This window comes from Anas platyrhynchos, chromosome 13 (genome assembly GCF_047663525.1).
Source record: "Anas platyrhynchos isolate ZD024472 breed Pekin duck chromosome 13, IASCAAS_PekinDuck_T2T, whole genome shotgun sequence".
NCBI lineage: Eukaryota > Metazoa > Chordata > Aves > Anseriformes > Anatidae > Anas > Anas platyrhynchos.
In genome coordinates, this window is record NC_092599.1 from 20,483,778 (window position 1) to 20,506,993 (window position 23,216).

General features: G+C 38.4%; 1 protein-coding gene across 2 annotated transcripts in view; it reads right to left on the minus strand.

Moving 5' to 3' along the window:
• The window catches only part of DCP1A (decapping mRNA 1A), a 35,957-nt gene extending 13,622 nt beyond the window's left edge, over positions 1 to 22,335 (minus strand). The window contains exons 1-7 of one of the 2 annotated variants that reach the window (XM_027467505.3): positions 22,125 to 22,335; positions 21,224 to 21,264; positions 19,239 to 19,366; positions 10,127 to 10,193; positions 4,947 to 5,085; positions 2,275 to 2,358; positions 773 to 892 (exon numbers count right to left, since the gene is read on the minus strand). In XM_027467505.3, coding sequence (XP_027323306.2) covers positions 773 to 892; positions 2,275 to 2,358; positions 4,947 to 5,085; positions 10,127 to 10,193; positions 19,239 to 19,366; positions 21,224 to 21,264; positions 22,125 to 22,265 — 720 coding nt within the window. In that variant the 5' untranslated portion in view covers positions 22,266 to 22,335. The remainder of the gene's footprint in view (positions 1 to 772; positions 893 to 2,274; positions 2,359 to 4,946; positions 5,086 to 10,126; positions 10,194 to 19,238; positions 19,367 to 21,223; positions 21,265 to 22,124) is intronic. The other variant, XM_027467506.3, reaches the window with a different exon arrangement.
• Positions 22,336 to 23,216: the final 881 nt, after the last annotated feature.

A 23,216-nucleotide genomic window follows, 5' to 3' on the forward strand; every position in this document is an offset into this window, starting at 1 on the left:
CCATGATATATATTAATCAGGCAACTTGAATTTGATCATACGAGCAAAGGTTAAACACAAGCTACAGAAGTATGGGAGAAGACGGGTATGCACACATTCAGTAACTCCAAAGAGAATTTAGTGCTCCGTGACAGAAGTACTTTCTATTTTTTGTCTAGCAACTGACTGATGATTTCATTTAGCAGGACTGTAGCTACAGCTTTAAATGCAGCACTGACAAACTAAGTAAACGTCTCAGACACAGGAAGACAGTCCTTCAGTTGCTGTTTGAAAGACTGCAACACAGTGTACAGTGAACAAATGCCATATTCTCTCTGTCAATTCAACAGGGGTAATTTTTATTTGCTCCCTTACTCAGAAGTCATCCTGCACAGGTGTCTCTATACTATCATGGACTGACTTACAGAATCTGAGTTAGCCCATTTAAACACACTTTTATATTGACAGGAGTGTGGATACAGCCTCATATTTAAACATTACGGCAAAAAAAACAACAGAATTTAGGCTCTTTAGAGTCTTCAGACCCATTAGTTTATCTGAGGGGGGTGTGGGCAGCAGGAAACATACCAGCTGATCTTCAACAAGCATAGTGAAGAGAAATGAGAGTAGATATTAAAACCAATTCTAAACTGCAGTTAAACTTACAAATTTATTTTCATGATGAAGCATCATACATTCAGCAAGATGATACTTCTATTCCAAGAAAATATTTTGGTACCAAAACAAAGTGCTAAATGAAGTAACACACTATTTAGATTTGGATGACACTTACCTGATCTTGCACTTGTATTGAAGGTTTTTGCTCTGAAGTCTCTGTGCTTTCTGACTTCAGGAGATTTGCATTTTGTTGCATTCCAGAACTTGACATAATACTTAAGTCACTGATCTGATTCTGGGGGGGAAAAAATAAAATTAAAAAAAATTACATAGCCACAGGAGCTCAGCCACTACTATAGTTCTGCTTAGGTAGCACTTGGGCTGAAATCCAGAGGATGTACAGGTTAGTAATTTTCCTGTCAGACACTGTAAAATTCACAAGTTTCAGGAAAAAATATACCAAGTAATACAATATCTGGTAAGTGTTCACAATACTTTTATTCTGTATTATCAAAAAAAGACAACTGGTTTTATACTTTTTTCCACTGATAAATAAAGGCAGACTTTTCACACTTTGTATTAGCTGCTAACATGGCCATTAAATTAAGAACTCATGCTAGAAACAACTTAGCATGCTAGAAACAACTTAGAAAAAAGTCCTGTCAGAAATTCTTCTAAAGTGACTGGAAGAAGAGCTTGTCACTGACATATTTCCACCAGATTTAAATAACCACATGCATGTACTTCCACTAGGCATTAATTGGTTTTCCTGTGAATAAGGCAAACTAGCCAAGGAAGTTGTAGTAATAGACCATACATTTATGGATTGAATTGACTTCCTTCTTTACTAAATATATATATTAACAAAAATAAAAACTGTATTAAATTTTAAAGCACTAGTGAAAAAATGTAGAACCAGTCTAGCATAAAATAGGTAAACTATGTTTATGATACAGCTGAACATCAGCACATCAGAATCTCTCCTCACTTACCTGACAACTACAAAATATGAGAAACCGTAGCAGTAAGTTAGAAACAATCTCAGCTTATTATTGTTTTGTTTTAAATTTCAAATTGCAAGTGATATAAACAACATCAGGACCATATGTTGTTATTTAGGGACAGAAGGGAGAGAAACAATGGCTGCCTTTCTGTAGTTTAGCCATTAATTCAAAAGGTTAAAACTCTTTGAGCCTGAAATGGTTGACGGCCTTGCAGCTACAAAATCAAAGCCTAGTTTTTCCTTTTCACTAGAGGATAAGCTGCTATGTTTTCTCAGACTGAAACACACACACACGAACACTATAAAAAACATCCATTCACTTCATTAAAAAAATATCTCCATTCATTTTCACATATGGACTTGATGGAGCGAGTACTTGAAGGATTAAGCTGATTTGGAATCCTAGATTAAATCACTCAGACTTCCATAAATCTCTTTTTCACTCTCTCTGCCCCCTTCTCATGCTGACACTCTGCCAATCTCATGTGGGCTGCACACAAGGATTACTGTATGATCCATCTGGAACGTACCAGGCAGATAAGTACTTTCTGCTCCTAAATACAAATTCATGCATAATTACTGAACACCATAAAATAGTAATAAAAAAAAAAAAAATCAGACAAGAAAGGTCTCTCAAGAAGCCACCATCCAAGTTAGTTACCTAATCGTATTACCTTTGATGTGTGCTGGCCACAAGGACTTCCAAAATCGATGTGCCTGAGGTTTGTTGCTAAAGGTGAGGTGACCAACAGAACATCCTGCGGGAAGTTTGCCTGAATCACAACTAGCATTGTTCATTTCTGTTTACTGAGCAATTTCTACAACACTACACTTGTAGCAGCCTATGGGATTAAGTGGGGTAGATTCAGTTTATTGCTCATCTACATGCACACAAAATGAAATAACGTCTCTAATAATATAGGTGATCTAAAAGCATCAAGAAGTAAAATCAAGACTGAGAGGCAAAAAAGCTAATTTATGTAGTATCTTTACTGTAGCCTAGTCCATGCCCCATGTATTTCCACACTGTATGACAGCTGCCACTGCCCAGTTATCAGTACTTGTCTACACAGATGCAATCATGACACTTCTGAACTTTGTTTCTAGCAAAAGGTTTTCATTACTCTCACACACAGACCTCGAAATTCAGAGAGGAGAAGCTAGAATATCCTGAGTCATTTTTAAGAACCATCTGTTGGAAGTGTGTATCATCCGATATTGCAAGAACAAAGAAGGAGAAAGACTTCATTACACCCTAACAGGCCCCTACCAGAACAATTTCTGTTTTTTCGTTCTGTTTTTTTTTCAAGCCTTCCATTCCTCCAGATCTGTCTCAATTGATATAACATTGAAAGATGAATCATTCAGCTTTCGATGCTTCTTTCTGTGCTCTCACAAAAGCTGCCACTTTCCCAATGTTGGCTTTCATACAAAGACACGTTCTCCTCAAACAGGATTAATGTGCTGAGAATTAGCTTTTGTTTGGACCTATATTAAAACATTCTGAAAATACATTATTGATTTTCCGAAACTAGAATATAGACTCAAATATATCGTATGGTCTGTCACTTTCACCTGTCCTTTATGTCAGAAAGCGACAAGATAAGCAGGTTCATCATACATAGTTTAGCCCACGTGTTCCTTCCTTCCTCCTCATCCCACATGGTAGCAACCTAGAATCCTACAAAGACTCAAAACAATTATTCCAAGGAACTCCAGTGTCCCACTACACAAGTTCAAGAAGAAATGAAGAACTCTAGTGATGTGCTAACCCTTCTCCCACCAGTACAGCTGCAAACCATATTGTATCTCTGCGATATATTATAGCTACACATTACTATTGTACATCCTTGTGTTATTGCACTCACAAAGAATCTTTGTTGCTTTTTTTTTTTTTTTTTTTTTTTTTTAATATCTCCCACAGATTTCTCTTACATTTGTCTTCCATGTATGAATTTGGTTCTCAGGACTATATAAAGTAATGCCTTCCCAAGAGATCTAATACTTTCCTTCATCATGTAAACTTATGAATTTAGTACTGGCAAAAGACACCAGACTCACCATTCCGGTATCAACTTATTAAAAGAACAGACACACAATAGACAGGATTGAGTAGTACACCAGGGAACAGAAGGAAAATGTTATATGCTCATCTACAGCAATTAAAAATATGCTTCACTGAGTTTACATGTACTGAATGACTAAATCTCTACCCTCTAACACCACGTCTTTTTTTTTTTTTTTTTTGACAGTAACTGAATGCTGACACTGTTGGGTACAATTTTTGTTATTCCTAGAGACAAAATTTTCCTCACAGCAGTAGAAACTGTTGTAGAATTGGTCTATCAAGCTCCATTTTCAAGTTGGATCACAGAGTTGATATTGGACTTCTTCCTCCTACAGTGTACTTGAGGGAAGGAACAGCAGCATTCTGAAAACAAGACCACTGGAACAATGGCAGAGAATGCCTTCTCTTTAAACAAAACACAGTTATGTTAAAAACTACTTACCATACAGGCTTTCTTAAGAATGAAAAAAAATGAACAGTTTGGCAGAGTTGCCTACTAAGCTAAAAATTATGGAAATAAAGCTTATGAACTTATCCAACAGGCAAACTCTACACTTCTTAAAAATATTTCCCTACAAAACCTGCTCCCCATAAGTCACTGTACATCTGTGCTTTTATCACAGACATGGGAGAGTTTACAGCTTCAGGGCTTTTATAATATTATTTAAGATGCCAAAGCATTTTGGTATGCAACCCAGTGAATGCTGTTGATTATGCCATGAATCATAGCCGACCTCCTCCAGTGATTTTCAGTACAATGGAAAAAAAAAGAAAACCTGAAGTGTTAGCTACTATAAGAAATGTTTACGGAAGTGGAACTTCAGAATCACAGAAACAGACACTGTAATCTATTCTTCTGCAGTGTTACATTCATTCTGTTCATCTTTCCTTTGCTAATGATCTCACAAAATAGGACAATGGTTGAATACTGAGATTAAGCAGCCCATGCACCTGTTTTAGAACACCGTATTTATTGTGTTTGCATTTCTAGGTACCCATTTTTAAAACTCTACTTCTTTCCCCTTAGGAGGCAGCAATTCAAACATACGAAATTTCAGGCCCATTGAATTACGGATTAGGCGCGCTGCTTTGTGATCTTGGGTTAGAGTATACTCAATTGTCCTGTGGAGCATGTGAGGATCCTTCTCCATCACTGCTCTCAGAAGCCACAAGGCGTGCCATTTCAGCAGACTCCGTGAGGCCCTGACCACCTCACTGAGAAGGGAAAGCAGTGTTTTTATTCATTCATAGCAGAATAAAATTAAAACATTTCCTTACTCGTTCATATTCATCCTTGGCTTTACTAAGCATTTCCAGGATGTCAATAGGCCTGTTTTTACTGCAGCCATTTGTTCTGCTGGGACTTTTTCTGTCCTGGGAAACTTGCTGTGATCTCTGAGCTTCTTGTTCTACCACTCTGCAACAGGAAAGGAGAAATGGTTTTTCACAATTTTTATCTAGCATGAACATTTTGCAAAAAGCAGGAAAGAAAAACATTCTCCAAGCATATAAACATGTTTTGTTCTGCTTGAATGAAAACTTAACACTGAGCTGACCAAAGCTATACAAGTTTTAATTTGCTACAAGGTTTATGCAAGTCAAGCTGTCAAATGGTCTGTATGATTTACCTCTAATCCAGACAGCACTGGTCTATATCTCAAAATTTGCCTGCAGTAAACCCTACTTCTGTAGACCTGTCACATTTAGAATTTTTTTTTTTTTTTACAATAAAGCATACAACATGCGTTTGGATGTCTGCATAAGCAGCACGTGTACTATACCACAGACTGAGTAGACTGTGTATTTTTTATTGTTTACTCTGTAACATGCAGTTTTTCCATATTTAGCTATATTAAGCCATGTTGTTCAACTAAATTGAATACAAACCAGTTCTTATTTAGGACGAGACCTACCATTAGAAAACAAAACGAGTAAAGGCAGCATACATTTCTAGTCCTAATCCACATACAGTTCACAAGATGTACATGGCTGTGCAATGCACTAAAGCTTATTCTCTTGAAATAAACACACACCAGCCTGTAATCCCCTCTTTTTTAAGCCTGCATTAATCAAATATGTTAAGAAAAAACAAGCACTGTAAGCAGGGCAGAGCTCTACAGCTGGCACATCACTTGAAAACTCTCATGCTGTGGAGCTGATGGAGGAGTTGAGGTGCCACCAGAGCAATCACAGAAAGAGTCAATCATCCAGCCTCCAGCTTCTTCTGGTCACTTAGGACTCAGGAATAAATCTAGATTTTAGACTGTTCACTAAATAGATATTTCTATGTACCTCTATGTTATCATTCCTGAGGAAAAAAATAGAGCAAGCGTTAGAAGATTCCTCCCATTTTCCTAGCTGCCAAGACCGTTTACTTCACTAGAGTTCAGCTGTGTTTATTTGAAGAAAGATTAGACAGTGCTTTTTTTTTTTTTTTTTAAAGAAAGAAAAGAAAAGATAGCTTTTAACAGTACAGCATTGTCCAGGAAAATGAGTTACAAAACTTCTAATTATACAAGATGCTTATTGAAGTAGCTTCTCATTATTCTTTGAATACTATACAGCTTCCTCTCTGTTTGCAGGCAAGCACTCACCTGCGAGCATAACTCAGGATCTGGAGGCCAATCTACTCTGTCAGTTTCTATGAACTGCAGCATGTGCTGCTTTGGATGAAGCAGCTCAATACTGCACAAATGTTTCTATGGTGACACCACGAGAGAACATTTTGTTCTAGCACCCCACATGGTCATACAGCCCTGACTTAGGACTTGTCTATACTCAAATCCAAAACTAGGGATGAGAAAAGGCAAGATGAAAGAACCAGAAGGCTTTGCTCAGATTTAAGTGTCAGCATGGCTGCATCAGGAAACATAAATACTTTGGCTAAAGAGCAATTTCTGGGCAGCTGAAGTCATGCATGTGCTGCCCTGTAGACAAAGGGACGGCTTGAGTCTCCGAGCCCTCTTTCTGTTCATTAAAAACAGTTCCAGAAGATTTCAACAAAGTATCTTTCCATTGGAAATAGTTCTAATGGTCTCATAGCGAAATATTTTCAATGATTAAATCCATTTCACAGAAGTGCTTCAGAAATATTTCCACAGAACATCTCTATCTTCTTCTGCACATTATCAGGGGTATGCTACCTTTGTAATAGTTCACTTTTTGTTAAAGAATGAAAATGAAATTATCTCACGTAGATAAGTGCCTAATTGTTCTTCCTCCATTTCCTGTCTTATGCAGGTTACATTCAGATGATGGCAGTAGGGTAAATGTGAAGCAGCACCCCTTCCAAACTGTCCCAGATAAAGGCAAAACATCTGGAAGCGGGAGACTATCTCAGAGCCCAGCTGAGGTCTGACAGTTAAAATAGGGTAGAACAAGCCAATAAACCAACTTCAAAATAAGAAAATTACAATGTACACACCAGAATACAATAAAGTCTCCCAAAGACTTATGTCCTACTACTTCTAGGAAGCTTGTCCTTCATAAACAAGTATTTTAACTTGACCCAAATTTATTTCTCCTCAAGTTAGCAGTTTGAACACTTGGATAGTCTTTTCATTAGTATAGAATCTTTTCATTGTATAGAATTTTCATTCCAGAAAATTCTAGATTTCGTTTTTAAAATAAAAAATTCTATAGATCAAATGCCTTTTCCTGGGGTAAAAAGTCAAAAGAAAAAAACCTCTACTAATGCAAATCTGTAAACCAAGCATGCTCTGTATGCAATCAGGATTAAATCTTTTTTAAGCAAAGCCTGATATAATGGAAAGAAAAAGCAGACAGTGGAAGAGACACACATTCCTTCAGGGACACAGAAGTGGCTGTGACAGTTTGTTCAAGAATATCTGCAGTTACAGCATTGAAAATATACCTGGCACAACCTCACAGAAGAGCAGGGAAGGGGTGGAGAGAGAGAGAGACAGAGAGAGAATGTGAGAAGTGAAGTTGTGTGATTACAAAGCCTATGAAGAGTAATTTACTTTTCTTTTGAAAGATAAGCCACCAAAATATAAATGGATGGCCTGCAATCTTGTTAACTCAATCTGGCACAATAAGGTCAACTCAAACAGCAGGAAAGAAAAAAAAAAAAGCTTGAAAAAAAAAAAAAAAAGCTTGAAACCTTTTATGGTTATGTTTTTGAAGCTCTGAGATACTCTAAATGCAGTCCTCTTTCCTGTAAGTGATACAGGACACCCCACCTAAGTAAAAGGCACCAACAGGCAAAATCCAAGTTTCTGCTGCTAACAACAAAAAATGTGAAACTAAATTGATACTCAAAGATAAACAACTATTGGAAAATCCACTGAACTAAGCCTGCTGGGGCCCACAACCATGTGACAAAGCTCATTCTCTAAAAAGGATTATTATTATTATTATTATTTAATTAAAGGGCATACTTTATTTTTTTGAAATACATTTTTCATCCCAGGCTGAAGCAATCCCTGTAGTTTCAAAAGAAAGGACACGTAAGCATCAGCACTTTTCTTCTCACTGCTTTCTACCCATTTGCAGGGAGAGGAAGCTTGATGTCTGTAGAAACTCATGTCAGCAAAACAGTTTCAATCCACTTTTCATCAGGTTTGTAACAACAACCTCAGAAATGCAATTTTGCCCTTCTACAGCAACGTGCAACTACAATGCCTTCATTCCAGTTTCCCTAGCATTCATCTTTAGATTCTCAGAACCTCTAAGACACATGGTACCAAATGAAGTATGCTTTCATTCTACAGGACTTTTAAAAAAATATTCAAGTTGATATACTTGCAGTAAATGCTTCTAAGTATAGTAATGGATTCAGCAAATTCTTTTGTTACCCCTACATCTATACACAGCTATCAAGAAAAAGAGAGCCAAGAGTATTTAGACATTCTACATACTAGTAATAGGGAAAGGCTTTATGAAATACACTCTCAGGTAATCAAAGACTTATTACCAGCAATATGCAGGCTAGTGAATATCACAACCTTTTTGACCATGTTAATAGCAGCAACAACTAAAAACCATTCTGAAGAGAGGTCCTAGGAAAGCTCAGAAAAACTTAACTGTATTCTGTCAATATCCAATCAATTACTTTTTCTATCTACATGTTTGATTTCTGTAGTTTCACTCGCCTAAGACTGAAGAAGTAACTATGGTCCAGACACATTCCCAAAATCTGCTTGATGTGTTAACCCATTTCCAAGATATGCCTAATCCACAGTCACGCCAACACCTAAATTAGCGATTTGGTTTAAAATGATGTTCATCCTATGTCTACTTTACATATTATTAAGTTCTGCCTGTCTTTAAAATGTCATGACTTACAAGACATGATGTGCTGATTAGAGCACACAGAGAAGGTGCAGGAAAGTAAAGAGTGATGGTGCAGAAAAACAAAGCAGAGAACACAGGAAGAGAAAATACCCTGAGGAATACATCTGTGTTTTGCAATTTTGCAATTTTTGCTAGCATATGAACACACTGCCACACGCTTTAAAACTTTCCTTTTACAAAGAACACAGAAGACTCACTTAAATGAATTCTCATCCTCTTCTATAAGCAAGGCTTAATCAGCAACACACCTCACCTGAAGGAACAGAAGCAAGAATACTCTCTCTACCCTACACTCACTACATTTTAAGTACCTCAGCTTTCCTTGACCTCTTCTGTTCACCCAAACTACTGAAGCCATGCCAGTGCAACCACGTACAGCACAGATAGGCTAACTGTACTGCTACACGGATAGTATTTTAACAACTAACAATGCCCTGTGTCTGCAAACACAACTTGAAGGTTTCTTTAAACAGACATCATTTCCAAAGTTCTCCCGCTGCATGGCCTCCACACTTCTAAGAACCTCAGGAACCATAAAGTGACATGTCAATTTTATAAACTGATTTATCTCTTGAGAAAGAAGAAAAGCATTAATAAAAGTTGAATAACAATCTAGAAGTTTAGCAAGAAGTTCCTTTTATTTCATAGTTCAGTCTACACTCCTAACACAGAATCTTGCAGAATGAAAAACTATATCCTTCTCCCACTTTCCTTCATTTTTTTTTTTTTGACTTTAGTCAGGAATAATAATCAAGCTTTTAAAACAGGAAACGACCCACCACCAAACCAAACACAAAAAAACACAGCCCTTATTTATTTGCCTTACACTTTCTGCTTCAGAGAATCTTCTACCAGGGTATTACTCTCCATTAAGCATCTCGATACTAAATACAAGTATAAGATAATAAACAGGGCTTATGTTTGCACTCTTCAGAGAAGGCCTATTAATACTTCAACTGAATTCTTTATTACTTAAAAAAGCCTTAGTGCTATAGTTTTGATTATTAACAGACCCCAACAGCAGCAAGAACTTTGTATCTCTCAATTTAAGGAGAGAAAAAATCACACATGTAATAGGTTCAATTTTTGCCTGAAGAAGAATTCTGAAAAAGAATTACAGAGTAACAATCAGGAGTACTTACTTAGCCATGAGTTTTGCTATTCGATGACAGTCATTCTTGTCGTAAAACCAGATACTGTAAATTGACACTTGAAAAGAAAAAAAGGGAAGTGTAAGACAAGGGTTGAAAGAATAAAAATAAATCAGTAGAAAGGAAGCAAAAACCAACAGCTCATTAGCCTAGTAATGTATGAGTTAACATCAATTTCCACTCAAATATTCTCTGCATGACCGAGTACCATTTATAAAGTAATTACAAATAGCATGCGGGTAAACACAAATACAACGTAAAACAAATTAAATGGACAGACTACAAAATGCTGATCCTTGTTCACGGGTAGAAGAGGCAAGCAAATGAAGTTTCACATTCCAGATGGCTTCCCACTATGGTTGCAACCTCCTATTTAGAATGGCAGATCTTACCATTACACTAGGCTGAAGAATATCCACATAGTTTTTGAACGCTCATTTTCCAACACTGCCAGGTTTTGAAGTTCAACAGAAGCATTCAAGTTTGAGTTGCAGTATGACAATTCAGTCACAGGCTCTCTCTAAAGGTTCCCTCTCCTAATTCTTTTCATGAGAAGCGGTTGTACAGGAAGGGAGTGATAACAACGCTCCAGCTGTACTGTCACATCCACAGAGCAGCAGATTCATACTGAACCCTGCTCTTCGAAGGCAGCAATGACAAACCAGCAAGGGCAAAAAGATTCCAGCTCCGCAAGACACCCAGGACAACTCTGATTTTCAGGGCAAGTACAATTCCACTGAAACTTGGCGAAGTTTGAGCCTGATCACTCAGTGAAAAACATGGCAGAGCAAGAAACACGGTCAGCAGTGCTACATACTATTTCTTCATCAGCAGCCCCACTTTAAAGATGCCATTTTCACCCAAATACATCCTCATCTCCTCATTGTCCCCACAGTTGTGCCAACACAACAAATCTGCAAACTATTCTCACAATTGTATTCGATCCAATTCACACAGCAGGTGATTTTAAATCCTGGTTCATCTATGAAATTTACCAGTGCAGAGTGTGCAAGTACCTCAAAGGCGATTAGACACCTGACATATGTTACCACTGAAATATTTTCATTCCTGAAGGGATATTTTTAGCCTTTTAAAATTCAGCTTTATAGCACAGTTCATGCCAATGTTTTCATTAAGTTGAAATCCTTACAGAAAAGTAGAGTTAAAAACAAACACACTACCTTTCCTAGCTGGATTTACATTTAATTTTGTTTTTTTGTTGTTGTTGTTGCTGTTGTTTTAAAAGACAAAAAACACCCCCCCCAAAAAACTCGAAGTCTCAACAAAGGCCTACTAAAGGTTATTTAAGCCACAGCAAAGACTGTGATTATTTACCAAACATAATTTTCTAGAACTTCCAGTTATCCTAGCCTTGCTGTGGTGGACCAAGGAAGTCATGCCTATACCTCACTTCTATAACAAAATCTTAAGACAAGCTGAAGAAGACTTTGCTTCCTATGTTTTTTTCTTTTTCCTTAAGTAACTATAGTCATTTAACTTTCTTTGCAAGTTCCAGATGAAGTAATAGCCAATAAAGATTTTCTAGCCATAAAGAAATAAATAACAACTTAAATAGCTTAACAATTTAAGCTATTTTCTCCTTGCAAAACACATAAGCCAATTGACATTGCCAGCATTTACAAAATATTTATGAAAATTTATCACCTCATACAACTGGACTGTTTACTGCATTGAGACTTGACAGCATTTCAGTGCGAGATGTTTCTTTAGTCACGTAGGATATTTTAACACTAAAAAAAAGCTCTTTCCCTTCCCTGACTCCTGTATCAGTTGAACTACTAAAGGAAGAAAGCTTCTTCAAAAGCATACTTGCTGAAGAAATTAAGATAAGGAACCTATAACGATATCTTAATGGGATAAGTGATAAGAGTCACACACTATTCTGCCAGACACAGGCCTACACAAGACCTGAAGCTGATTGAAATCTCAGCTCTGCCTACAGAGTATCATTTTTCTCTTTACTTTGTACTACTGGCAAACAATCACAGGGAGTCACCACAAAACATCAGCAGTACCACAAACTTCTAAAGCAGATTATGAACAAGTGAACTTGGGCATGAAGTTTGATATGGTCTGACAGACTGGAACAATTACCTCCCTCTTTTCAGAAGAGGACTCATCGGTACCCTCAGTTCAGCTCCCTTGCCCCAGATATCTCCAAACTTTCTGCCACAACTGCCCTACTACATTTTATGTGTTTAACATGCATGCAACCTCAGCTATGAACATCCTTGCATTAGGACTTGGTACTTCCCAATTCTTTTGCTATCCATGATCTTACTACACCCAGCAGAAACACCAGCTGAACGTTTGTATGCCTGTGTTTGTATGGCACGTCTTTCTACTGCAGCTCTCTAATATTAGTTTCAGATAAATTGGCTCATTTTTCCAACTACTTTAACACTTTCACTCTAGCTTTTCTACACCAAACGCTGGGCAGCATCTTCAGTAATGAAGTAGAGACAGAGTGTAGTCATCGTAATCCTTTGGTGGCATTCACATTACACTGACACACATGAAGTCATAAGTAATCCTTAACCACGGCCAAACCAGACTTGATAAAATTAAAATAAGTCAGTTATCTTAATCTAAATTCTTCTTGGACATTAGATACCTGGGCAAGTTAATTACATCACTTTTATTAAAAGCAGTGACTCATAAGTGTTAATCAAAATGTGTAATGCCAGTTTCTCATGCTGGCTCCTTCTCTGTTGTGCTTCCACTGCTTCAAGGAGCAGTCAGATCACCGCTCCAGCACTGTCCAGCTACCAGAGCTGACTTTGGAGTGGAGATAGCCGAGTGCTACAGCAGGACAGAGGCCATACTCTGGCAACTTAAAGTAAGGCTTCATGCCACAGCTGCAGTTGCACTTCAGGTTTCATTTCAAGTTAGGGGAAATAAACAGTGTCGCCACCCTTACATTCTCACAACTTTGCCATAACTCAATTTACCCCAATCCACCCTCTCCCTTATGTCAGCCGAGTAAACTTTAATCCAGACCAGTTCCCCGATATTGTTTGCAGATCAGCTCAACAAACATGCCATCTGGTACCAGAGAAATGACAGAAACAAGAAGCTGAGGGCTGCACAGTAAGGCAAAATGGTTAAAATGTTCATGTAATACCATGCCAAAAGGAAAAGTATACGGGATTCGTCAGCAGCACCACTTTGAGAGATTACAAACTACCACTCTCTTGCTTCAACCAGGTTACCATTTGTGCAGATATAGCTTCACCTCATCCAAAACAATGATAAGTTGTAAAATGGATCATAACTAGCTGGAAGAGCTGATGGGAAGAGAGAAAAAAATTACAGTTTTAATTCAGATGTTATCCCACAACAACTGGAAGTGGAAGACAATATCCCTTCCAGCTTCCTCTGCAAATAAATGGGTTCATATGTTGAAACCACCCTAAAAAGAAATCATGGAAGATAACCAAATCTCACTCCCATTAAAACAAAAAGCTGATACATACATCATTTTACACCTCAAATAGAAGACAGGTGTATAATCTCTCTCAGTGCTCATATTTCTTTCAGGAGTAAGATTAGCTGAAATGCCATCCCCCCCCCAGCCACTGTGCTCTGATCTCTTCCTCATTCACAACTCTTTATTTTTTTCAATTTAAATATTAGACTGTCACACAGATTTATAAGTCATTACAAATAATTTTAAAACATCCCTCCCCTTCTTATTGCTTTGAATATCAAAAGCTACTTCACAAATAGCGTTCACAGCACAACCCCACCAGCAGCTGCACTGGAGTAATTCAGCAGGTGTCAAACAGCAGCCACGTCCAGGATCAGGAACACTGGAACACACTCCCATCTGACAAAGCACGACCAAGAACGAGAGGGATTACCAGTACACAACACCGAACTAGAGCAGAAAACCCCTACTAGTTCGAATGCCATTTTTCAGGTCAAACAAAATATTTTTAGCACTGCTTAGCAGCTTTCAATGGTTCTTCCCCTCCCCCTTGCTCGCATTGCTGCTTCTGCTGTGAAGGTATCAAGAACAGGCTCCTTCCTTATCTCGGACTAAAGCACTGGGTTAATGCGCTTGCTGGAGAGCCCTTCAGCTGCGCCAGCTGCAGAGATGTGTTATGTTCACTGCCTCACGAGTTGGGCGGGAGGAGAGGGGGAGAATATGATGAGATACTTTCCTTAACTGTTAAGATTCCCTGATTCGAAACCAATCAGAAGCTCCTGCAAAGAATTTAAAAAGCCATTTGAAATCAAGCAACTCACTTTTGGTTTGCTGTTCTGAATACAAGTGTTTATCATTAATGATAACGCAGGATGACAACACTTTGTACCCAACTTTTACATTTCAAAGTATAAACCTCCCCAGATCTATTACTTTTGTTTCACTAATTCTAACTTTTGGATAAAGAATAAGAAGAAAGGGGAATAAACCTATCAAACAATGACCATTTATTTTACTTTTTAAGTTTTACACTTGGCATCTGCCCTTTCAGAACCATGGAAATAAATCTGCCTGACCTTCCAAAAGAACTAGCTTGGATTAAAAAGCCTTTTAATCAAGACCAACACCACCAATACAGAGGGAAAGTTAAAAACGAGAAGGACTTAGAAGAATACTTCTTGCAGACCTTCAGAGGTAAGACGGTCATTGTCTAATTTTTTTTTTTTTTTTTATTACTTATTTTCCTCTATAATTTAGCAAAGTATCTACTTGTAAAAAAAAAACAAACACCAAAACACAAACTGCTGCACAGGAGCCACCACACTCCAATTTCTCACATTACAGACTGAAAAAAAGCAGAGAACTTTTAGACTAGACTATTATTAATGTTATGGACGGAGCCACATCCATTTTTTAAAACAGATTTTAACATACTTTTTCTCAAAATACAACGAAGAGGAAAGTTGATGGAGATACATCAGTGGTATTCAATGCTTCAGGAACAAATGCTCTGAACACTCTAAAGAACGTGTACGTCTCCAGACAGAAAGCTAGACAAGGATCTCATGTACACAGCAACACACGTTCTTGATGAAGCAATAATAAATAACATATAAAGTATGAAGCATAATCTAAAAAGTCTAACTTTTGAGAATTCTAAAAGCAAAATCTGTTACGTTACCAAACAAGAAAGTGATAGATTGCATTTTTGGATTCATCCTTATTTGGAAATATTAGCTTTCTTTAATTCTATCTAACACAGAAAAGTAGAATGTTTTCTTTATTTCACTGCTGTAACTGGTACAATGCTTAACAGCTTCTTAGTCACCACATTCTGTCAGTTTTGCTTTAGGATCTGATACTACTGAAAAAGTGGTCTAAGTTTTCAAACAGCATTATATACAAATTTTAAAGTAAACATATCTTGCCTCGAATTTTTAGATTTAAATATTGTTTTGGGGTTTTAATCTTATGATACTGCCAGAATTATTTTGAGAAAAAAACAAGTTGGGAAGGATTTCAGTTACCTGTAAAAGTACTGAGAAGGTATTATTTTCTGAAAAAAAGCCTCTGCATGTCTTAGATCTAACCAAAATAGCACCTAATACTTTGACCCAAATGTTTTTCATGTCACTCAGTGAACACAAGAGAAGGTAGGTGTACAAAAGATATTTTATCATTTGATCTGTTGCGCTAGTAGTATAACCATAAAAGACACTTTCTTATCACATCCTGCAAAAAACAGAAAAAAAATACAAAACAGCCAAAGAGAAGCGAGGCTTCCTTTCCCATGGGAATAATATAGCAATTCCCTCAGTTATTCTAAGAGCACGAAAAAGTCTTTGTGCAATTAAATTAGCTATAAACTTGAGATCCTTTAACAATAATTAAGTTCAATTATGCAGCAAACTATAAATTCCACTGTAATAAAAAATGTATTTGCACAAATCGAACTACAAAAGAATGGTAAATCCACTGAGAACATGATTATCTAGCATGACAGGCAAATTCTTCTTGTAGCCTCCAGCCAAACAGAAATGTTTATATATGGATTGCAAAATTTCGCATATAACTTGTTAGTGACTCTGCACAGACTGGTGTACGTCACTCAATAGCATCAGAACTGTTCTCAAAGAAAAATGTCAGAGGTCTGAACTGGTGCACTTGACAGACTTTGCCCTTATTATCTTCTTAAGGCAGAATCCCAGAGCAAAGTGAAGATACAAAGTTTATAAAACAGTGATATAAATATTGAAATCACTTATAAATATTGTCACCATGTATTCAAGAGAGGCTCCATAATTTAGCTGTGATCATCTTCTATTTCTACTGTGCCCTGGAGGAGCATCAAGCACCATTTGTCATTGATCTTGTTACAACCTAAATATACAGGCACACTGCTGTTTGGCAGAGACAAGCAGCAGTATTAACAAACAGGAGTTTTGGAAAGCTAAGGAACCAAAATAGTCAGTTCAATAATTCAGCAATTTGAGCAGGACAACTTAATTTTGAACAACCACAGTAGATCTTCCTCAAACAGGATACAGAAAACAGTGCAAAAGAAACAGGACTGTTGCCAACACCCTGCTAACGAGGTATTTTTCCATGCCCAATCTAGCAGTCCATCCTCTTTCTGTCATTACAAGATCTCAGACGAACTTCACGTTAAGTCCTTAGAGATACACACCACAAATCCCTTAGGGATGAGCATTATATTATCTATGGCCTTACAGCTCCTATTTGAATTGGTCTCAAAAATGCAAAGGTTTTTCATGACAGCAGGCAGCTGAGCAGAAGCAGACACTTTTCTGCATGAAGAGAACTCCAAAATAATTGCCTCACCTACCCGTATAACAAGAACATACACATGTTGAAGTCTGTCTGTAAATATGGATCAGTCCTGGAAGTGGCTTTGCTTATTTAGGTTTCTAGAACAGTATGCAGATACAGGCAAATGGAAACTTTTTAGTTGTATATATACATTTTTTTCCCAACAAATTAAACGGATGGAGATCAGGCAACTAAGGAAACTGCAGGAAAGTAAGAAAATCCCAAACCCAACAACTAAAAGTAGAATATAATGGAGTTAACATGCTGAAATGATAAGGACTAAGAAGCTTACACAGAATTTTCCATACTGCTAAGTTTGTTCTTGAACAAAGCAAACACTAACAGAGTGTATGAAGTAATCTGCTGCCTATTTGTAGCACTCAGGACAATAACTAACAGCACACTAACTAAACTTTACATCTCCAATTTGCATTAAGCACAGACTGGTTCTGGACACGCTCTTTCTAGGAGACAGAATGGAATGATGAAATACAGGATAATTTCCAACCAATGCCTTTTGGTCAGAATGACAGTGGCACTGACAAATATACAGGCAATAAAGGTACCCTCCAAAATACAATTATTTCCAGTATCAAGTCTATCGTATTCTCCTTGCACACTTTTGTCTAAATTTCTTTCTTCCTCATACTTTCCCGTCATCTCTGTCCTAACTGCCAGGAGCCTCCTACAGATTTTACACAGTTGTGTCCCATAGGAAAATGAGGGCTTACGTCAATGAGAGGAAAGCATATAATTAGCTTTAGGGGTTTCTAATGAACTTACAGCCAGCCTACCTTCTCTGACTATTTCCATTAAATGATCCTCTGTCACTCCCACTAGCATACAACATGGTAATTCCACAGTAGCTCCTGATACCATCATAAGCTCCAAACTACAAATGAATCATCAGCTTCCTGTTTCCCTTATATCACCAGCCTCACATTTGCAATCATTTCCTCTGCTGACACCTCAACAGCTACCCTGTACCTACAACCATCCTCTACAGTTCCTCTTCCTTCCAAAACAAGTGACCTGCTTAAAGACCCAACTCAGTGCAGCATTTCCACACACACCCCTCACAATTTCTCATGAATCATTTCCTTCCCTGATCTCCTAGACTCGTCAATTCACTGACAAAGTTTGACTCGTTCCCCTCTCAGAGGCTTACAGAAGGATTGCTAAACCCATTAAAAACAGAAACCTCCCACCTTAATTTGTTCTCTGTCAACTTAATGGAAACTATCCTACGCCCCACAGACCCTGAAGGCTTTCCAAGGGGGAAAAACAAGATGGGATTAACAACTGATTGGTCTGCTAGGTACACTGAAGTGCAGCCAAAACAGTGTTCCTGTCTGTAATTCAAGGAGACATTAGATGATAAGAAGAGATTGTGTCGAGGAAGTACTTTTTCCAGACAGTACTTGGGTTCTCTAAGTAATTCAGTAAGAACCTGTCACCAGATAGCAAACTAATTTCAAGGATGTAGCCTAAATAAGAGGATATAAAGTGATAGTTTTATATCATGAGGACACTGCTCTGTGGGACACCTTTTATATCATCTCCTTAACCTCACAATAGTTTCATATAGACATATAATCCCTTGTTCCCTCAAAGAGCTACCTAAGTTATAGTTTGTGCTCTTTGCAGTAATAAGATTTTTACTGTGTGCCAAACTGGAATGCTAACTCAACTGACGACCCCAAATTGGTATTAGAGATAAACTGCAGCATGAAGATAGGGCTACTATTTTACCACTCATCTCAAAGCACTCCAGACTTGCTGAAGCCTAGATTCAAAGAAATTTAACAGATACATTTGTCTCCAGACTCCAAATCCTGTTCTGGAGAAAGAAACCATCACTGAGAGCTGTGCGATTTTCACAACCCAGGCAGCTACTGATTAATATTTAATTTTCCTCTTGCAAAAGAAAAAAAAAATAGAAGCTTCACAATCTGACTTTTGAAGCCCTTAGAACTTCTCTCAGTGTTAAATATTCTCAACAGGTATACATCTTCACTTGTCTTTAATAACGCTATAGCCCTGTGCATATGTTTATATTAGACCTGTAAGCTCATTAGTTAAAAAGCATGTAACTTTTTCTATCCGATACTTTGTCTATCTAGTTTTTACTGAAAGCAGGTGATCATGGTAAAAACATTCTCAGCTACTTAAGCATTATCTAGTACTGCAGACAGAAACATCAAATAAAGCACTGGAACCTAGCCCACTGCATTACACTGGAACACAGCATGGTAACTGGAAGTGGTCTGGGTTATAAAACAGAATATGAGGGTTAAATGGATTAAAGGATGTTATACTCACAGCTAGCATTTCTGTAAAGAAGAAAAGGCTCATGGAGCTGAAACTCCAAGTCTTTATTTACTGGCTCAACCAGGTTGTGCATGTTCAGTCGATTCACTATCGTAAAACCATGATAAGGAGAAGCCGACCTATTGTTTTAATTAAAATAAAAGCATGGATTAATACCTTGATCAACATATACAAACAATTTTCTGAAACACGTTTACGTATTAATCCTCAAATCTCCATTACTTCATGAACTAAAGCTTTTGCAGTCCTGAATATCTAATAGCTGTTCTTCTACGCCATTTCTTGGTGAGCCAACTCATTTCAATTTAAAATCATGCTTACCTCAACTACGGTTAGGATTAGTGTTACAGTTCTGAACTGCTGAATCAAAGACATGGCTCAAAAAAACCCACAAAACTATTCAAAAAACCTAGGGTAGGCCCAGGATTAATTTTCAAGTGTACTTAATACTTCAAATAAGACAGCTTTGAAGCTTTTTAGAATCTTTATTTAGAGGAGAAAAAACATCAAACCATACTATTCAGCAATACTGACTTTACTGCAAATAGATGTGACAATAAAAAAAAAAAAGATGGCTTAAATAACAGGAAATTCACTTAGAGGGGAACCAGAAGCAGTAATTTCTTCCTAAAGGGATACTCTGAAAATAAAGATTTTACCCAGTATCTTCAAAGTAGTTATTAAAATATTTACAATTGTACTGCTTAGTGAAAGAATTTTTAATATCCACATTTTTGGTAGACACCATGTGGAAAAAGAAAGCAGCAAGCAAGCACACACTGAAAATTCAAGATGGTTTTGTTTCGGGTGTATTTTCTCTTGCTGCATGAATATCATGTCACCATACTGAGCTGTGCCCGTAAGCACTCATATAATCAACAAAGCAGCATGATGAAGGCCTTTGGGGGAAGAGGAGGCTTGTTTTAGATCATTCATTATCTGAGAAAAATAACTAGCTAAGCAAAGGCACTAGGGTAAAGACACTGATAGAATTAGCTAGTAAGCATTAATATCTTTATAGCAACATGGACGCCTTTAAACAATGTCCAGCAACAAAACCTGCCAAGAGTTTCTATGAAGGTGGCAAAGAAGTCCTTACTGTCACGGGTTACTCATTTAATGCTCTTAACAGACCTTTTGTGAAATAATCAGGAACTTTTTGTTTATTTCTTTTTTTTAATTTGGTTGGTTTTCTTACACTGTGTATTTCCAAACTTGGAGCTCAGGCAAAGTTAACAGCAAAAGATGACATGTATTCCTTTACAGTGCCAAGATACAACAGCTGGAATAACCTACTCCCTGACAGTCTGTTTCAGGATGGGTTGATTAAGTCTGCATTATTCACACTTCTTACATTCAGCACTGTTATTTCATTGTTAAATTTCTGACATGCTGGCAACTTAAAACTTAAATCCATAATTGGTTTTGCTGCTTCCATCAAGAATATCAGGCCCTTTTACCCATTCCACATAACTGCGAATTCCTTCCATTATTTTAACAAGGAAATCAAGTAGCCCTCAAGCGACTTAAGTGTCATCATCCATTTTTAGAACTAGACAGGATATGACAGAAGTTAAGAACATTATTTAATTTGATTTGAAATGCATATTGTTTTCATGATCAACTTCACGTATTTTAGGAGACGTGGGGTGGCTATGCATTTATCGACCCCAATACGTTAACAGATGTTATTGTTACCAACAAAATAAGGTTAATAAACTAGGTTTTTGTGTGGATACATACGTAGCATTTATCAGGCCCTAAGATTTTTCAGCAGTATTTCTGTGTGTTATCACTAGGGTTATTCACTCATGTGCAGAGTTTATTCTTCTCAAAGAATATATAACACCTATGTTACCAGCTAGACAAATAAGTAATTATGAACTGTATGCAATAAATCCAGTATGGAGCTGTACATGTAGCCACGTTCTTTGTCTTCTTCATAATGAAAAAGAAAACACAAAAATAACCCTTACCTTTTGTACACAAATAAGGTACCTTCTATATCAGTTTTCTCCTACAAAAGAGAGCAGATGTGTGTAAGAAATATACTTGTTCACAGAGATAGCTTTTATAGAACATTCCAATTACAAAGACCATTTGTATATTTTTTTTTTAAATAAGGATATTGTGATCTGTTATTTTCTGCCACTACTTATTTTTTCTTAGGGAAGTTCAGAAATTAAACACACTTCCAGAAGATTTCCTTCATGGTGCTAACTTACTGATGGATATAACGTACCCCACAACTTTCTCATGCTCAGCTTCAACAGTCAGAGCTGAACACCTTTCTCACAACTCCCGTTTTAAATAAGGACTACACTTAATTACCTACAAATAGTTTTTCACAGTTGTTACTTAAAACAAGTAGAGTGCCAGCACACAGAACAACGAAACAACCTATGTGCCCCAGCTCTGTTTTGTCCTTCAGTTTTCCAAGCAGCCCTCACCGTACGCTTGTGGGTCTCCAGCACAGCTCCAGTGCTGCCCACAGCACTGAACTTCCACGCGTTCACGTCTCGCGGTTCTGTGACTAAACTACAACAGGCAGGGACAGCCCGAAGGAGGCACAGGACAGCTCTGAAGCTAAATCAGGCGTTTTCCTTAAACCGTACCTCCAGAGACGCCTTTTTACCGTAGGACCGGCAGCCATACGCAAACCACTGAGGACAACCAGCTGAGGTGAAAGCCGTATTTTAACGCGCAGACGAGTATTATTCCCCAAGCCCCACTGCTCCCGAATTAGGGCTACGAACAACAAACCACACTTTAAAATGTCAGAGCTGTAGCAGCCCTCCAGCCCCACAGCACCGATACGATAACGAGGGCCCGGCCGGCGGCGAGGGAAGAGCCCCGGCCCCGCTGCCCGTCACTTACCCACTCGTTGGCCTTGGGGCTGAAGCTGTAAAGCGCTACCTGGCCGGTCACGTCGGCGATGCTGGTGATGTAGGGGTCGTGGCGCTGCAGGGCCGCCAGGCTGATCTCCTGCCCCGCCCGGCCCGCCGCCGCCTCCTCCATCTTGCGGCCCGGCGCGAAGCGGCCGCGCGGTGTCACGGCGCGCCCGTCCCCGCCGCCCGCCGGAACGCTGAGCCCCGCGCCTTCCGTTCCGCCCCGCCTCACGGCCCACCCCGCCGCCCTACCGTACCCCCCCCAAAAAAATAAAAATAAAAAATAAAAACGGATACATAAATAAATGTGCCCTTGACTGCGTTGCGGGACTGCTGCCCTCAGATTGTAGTGGCCACCTGGTGAAATGGCCAGTGGTGGAAGGGTAAAGGCAGTGCTGACCATGAGACAACACTGACCCTACCGCTGTGAGGCAAAAGGGCACGACCTGTGTAAAAATCAATTAAGATCTCGAAGTATTGCTTTTCAAGATTGAAAATTCAGATTCAGCTGTCACCTGAATTTGGTGGGTATCTTCCCATTTTCCCATACGTCTGTCCAAGCACAGTGGATATTTCTGTTACCCAACATTTTCAGTTTTGTTCCGAATTGTCTCTCCGCATCTGGGCATGTCATGAAGAGAAATAGCTTCTTTATTTCTCATGATCAGATCAAACTAAAGATCTGTGTATTGCTTACATTGTAAGAAGTAATTATGTTTTACCATAATTTGTTTCCTGACATGAGTAGTACAAAGGCTTCAGAGTTTGCCCCAGGCTGGACTGTGACATGCTGTGAGCTGGGTCCCAGGACGGAGGAGACACCTCCCGGGATTTTGGGGCCAATGTTGCTCGTTCCCTTGGGTTCCCCCTTCCTCAGGGGTGGGAGATGTGCCTGCAGCGTGTCCGTCTCTCGTGCTGCTGGGGGAGCAGACGGTGCAGTCAGGGCTGCAACTACACGGTGCAGTGCGCAGTGCCTCAGACTCTGCCTCCATGGTTCTACACACCCTCTGCAGATGCTCACATGTTCATCATTATCTGGTATTTGGTTCACACTCTGCAGTGGGATATGGAATTCCCAATA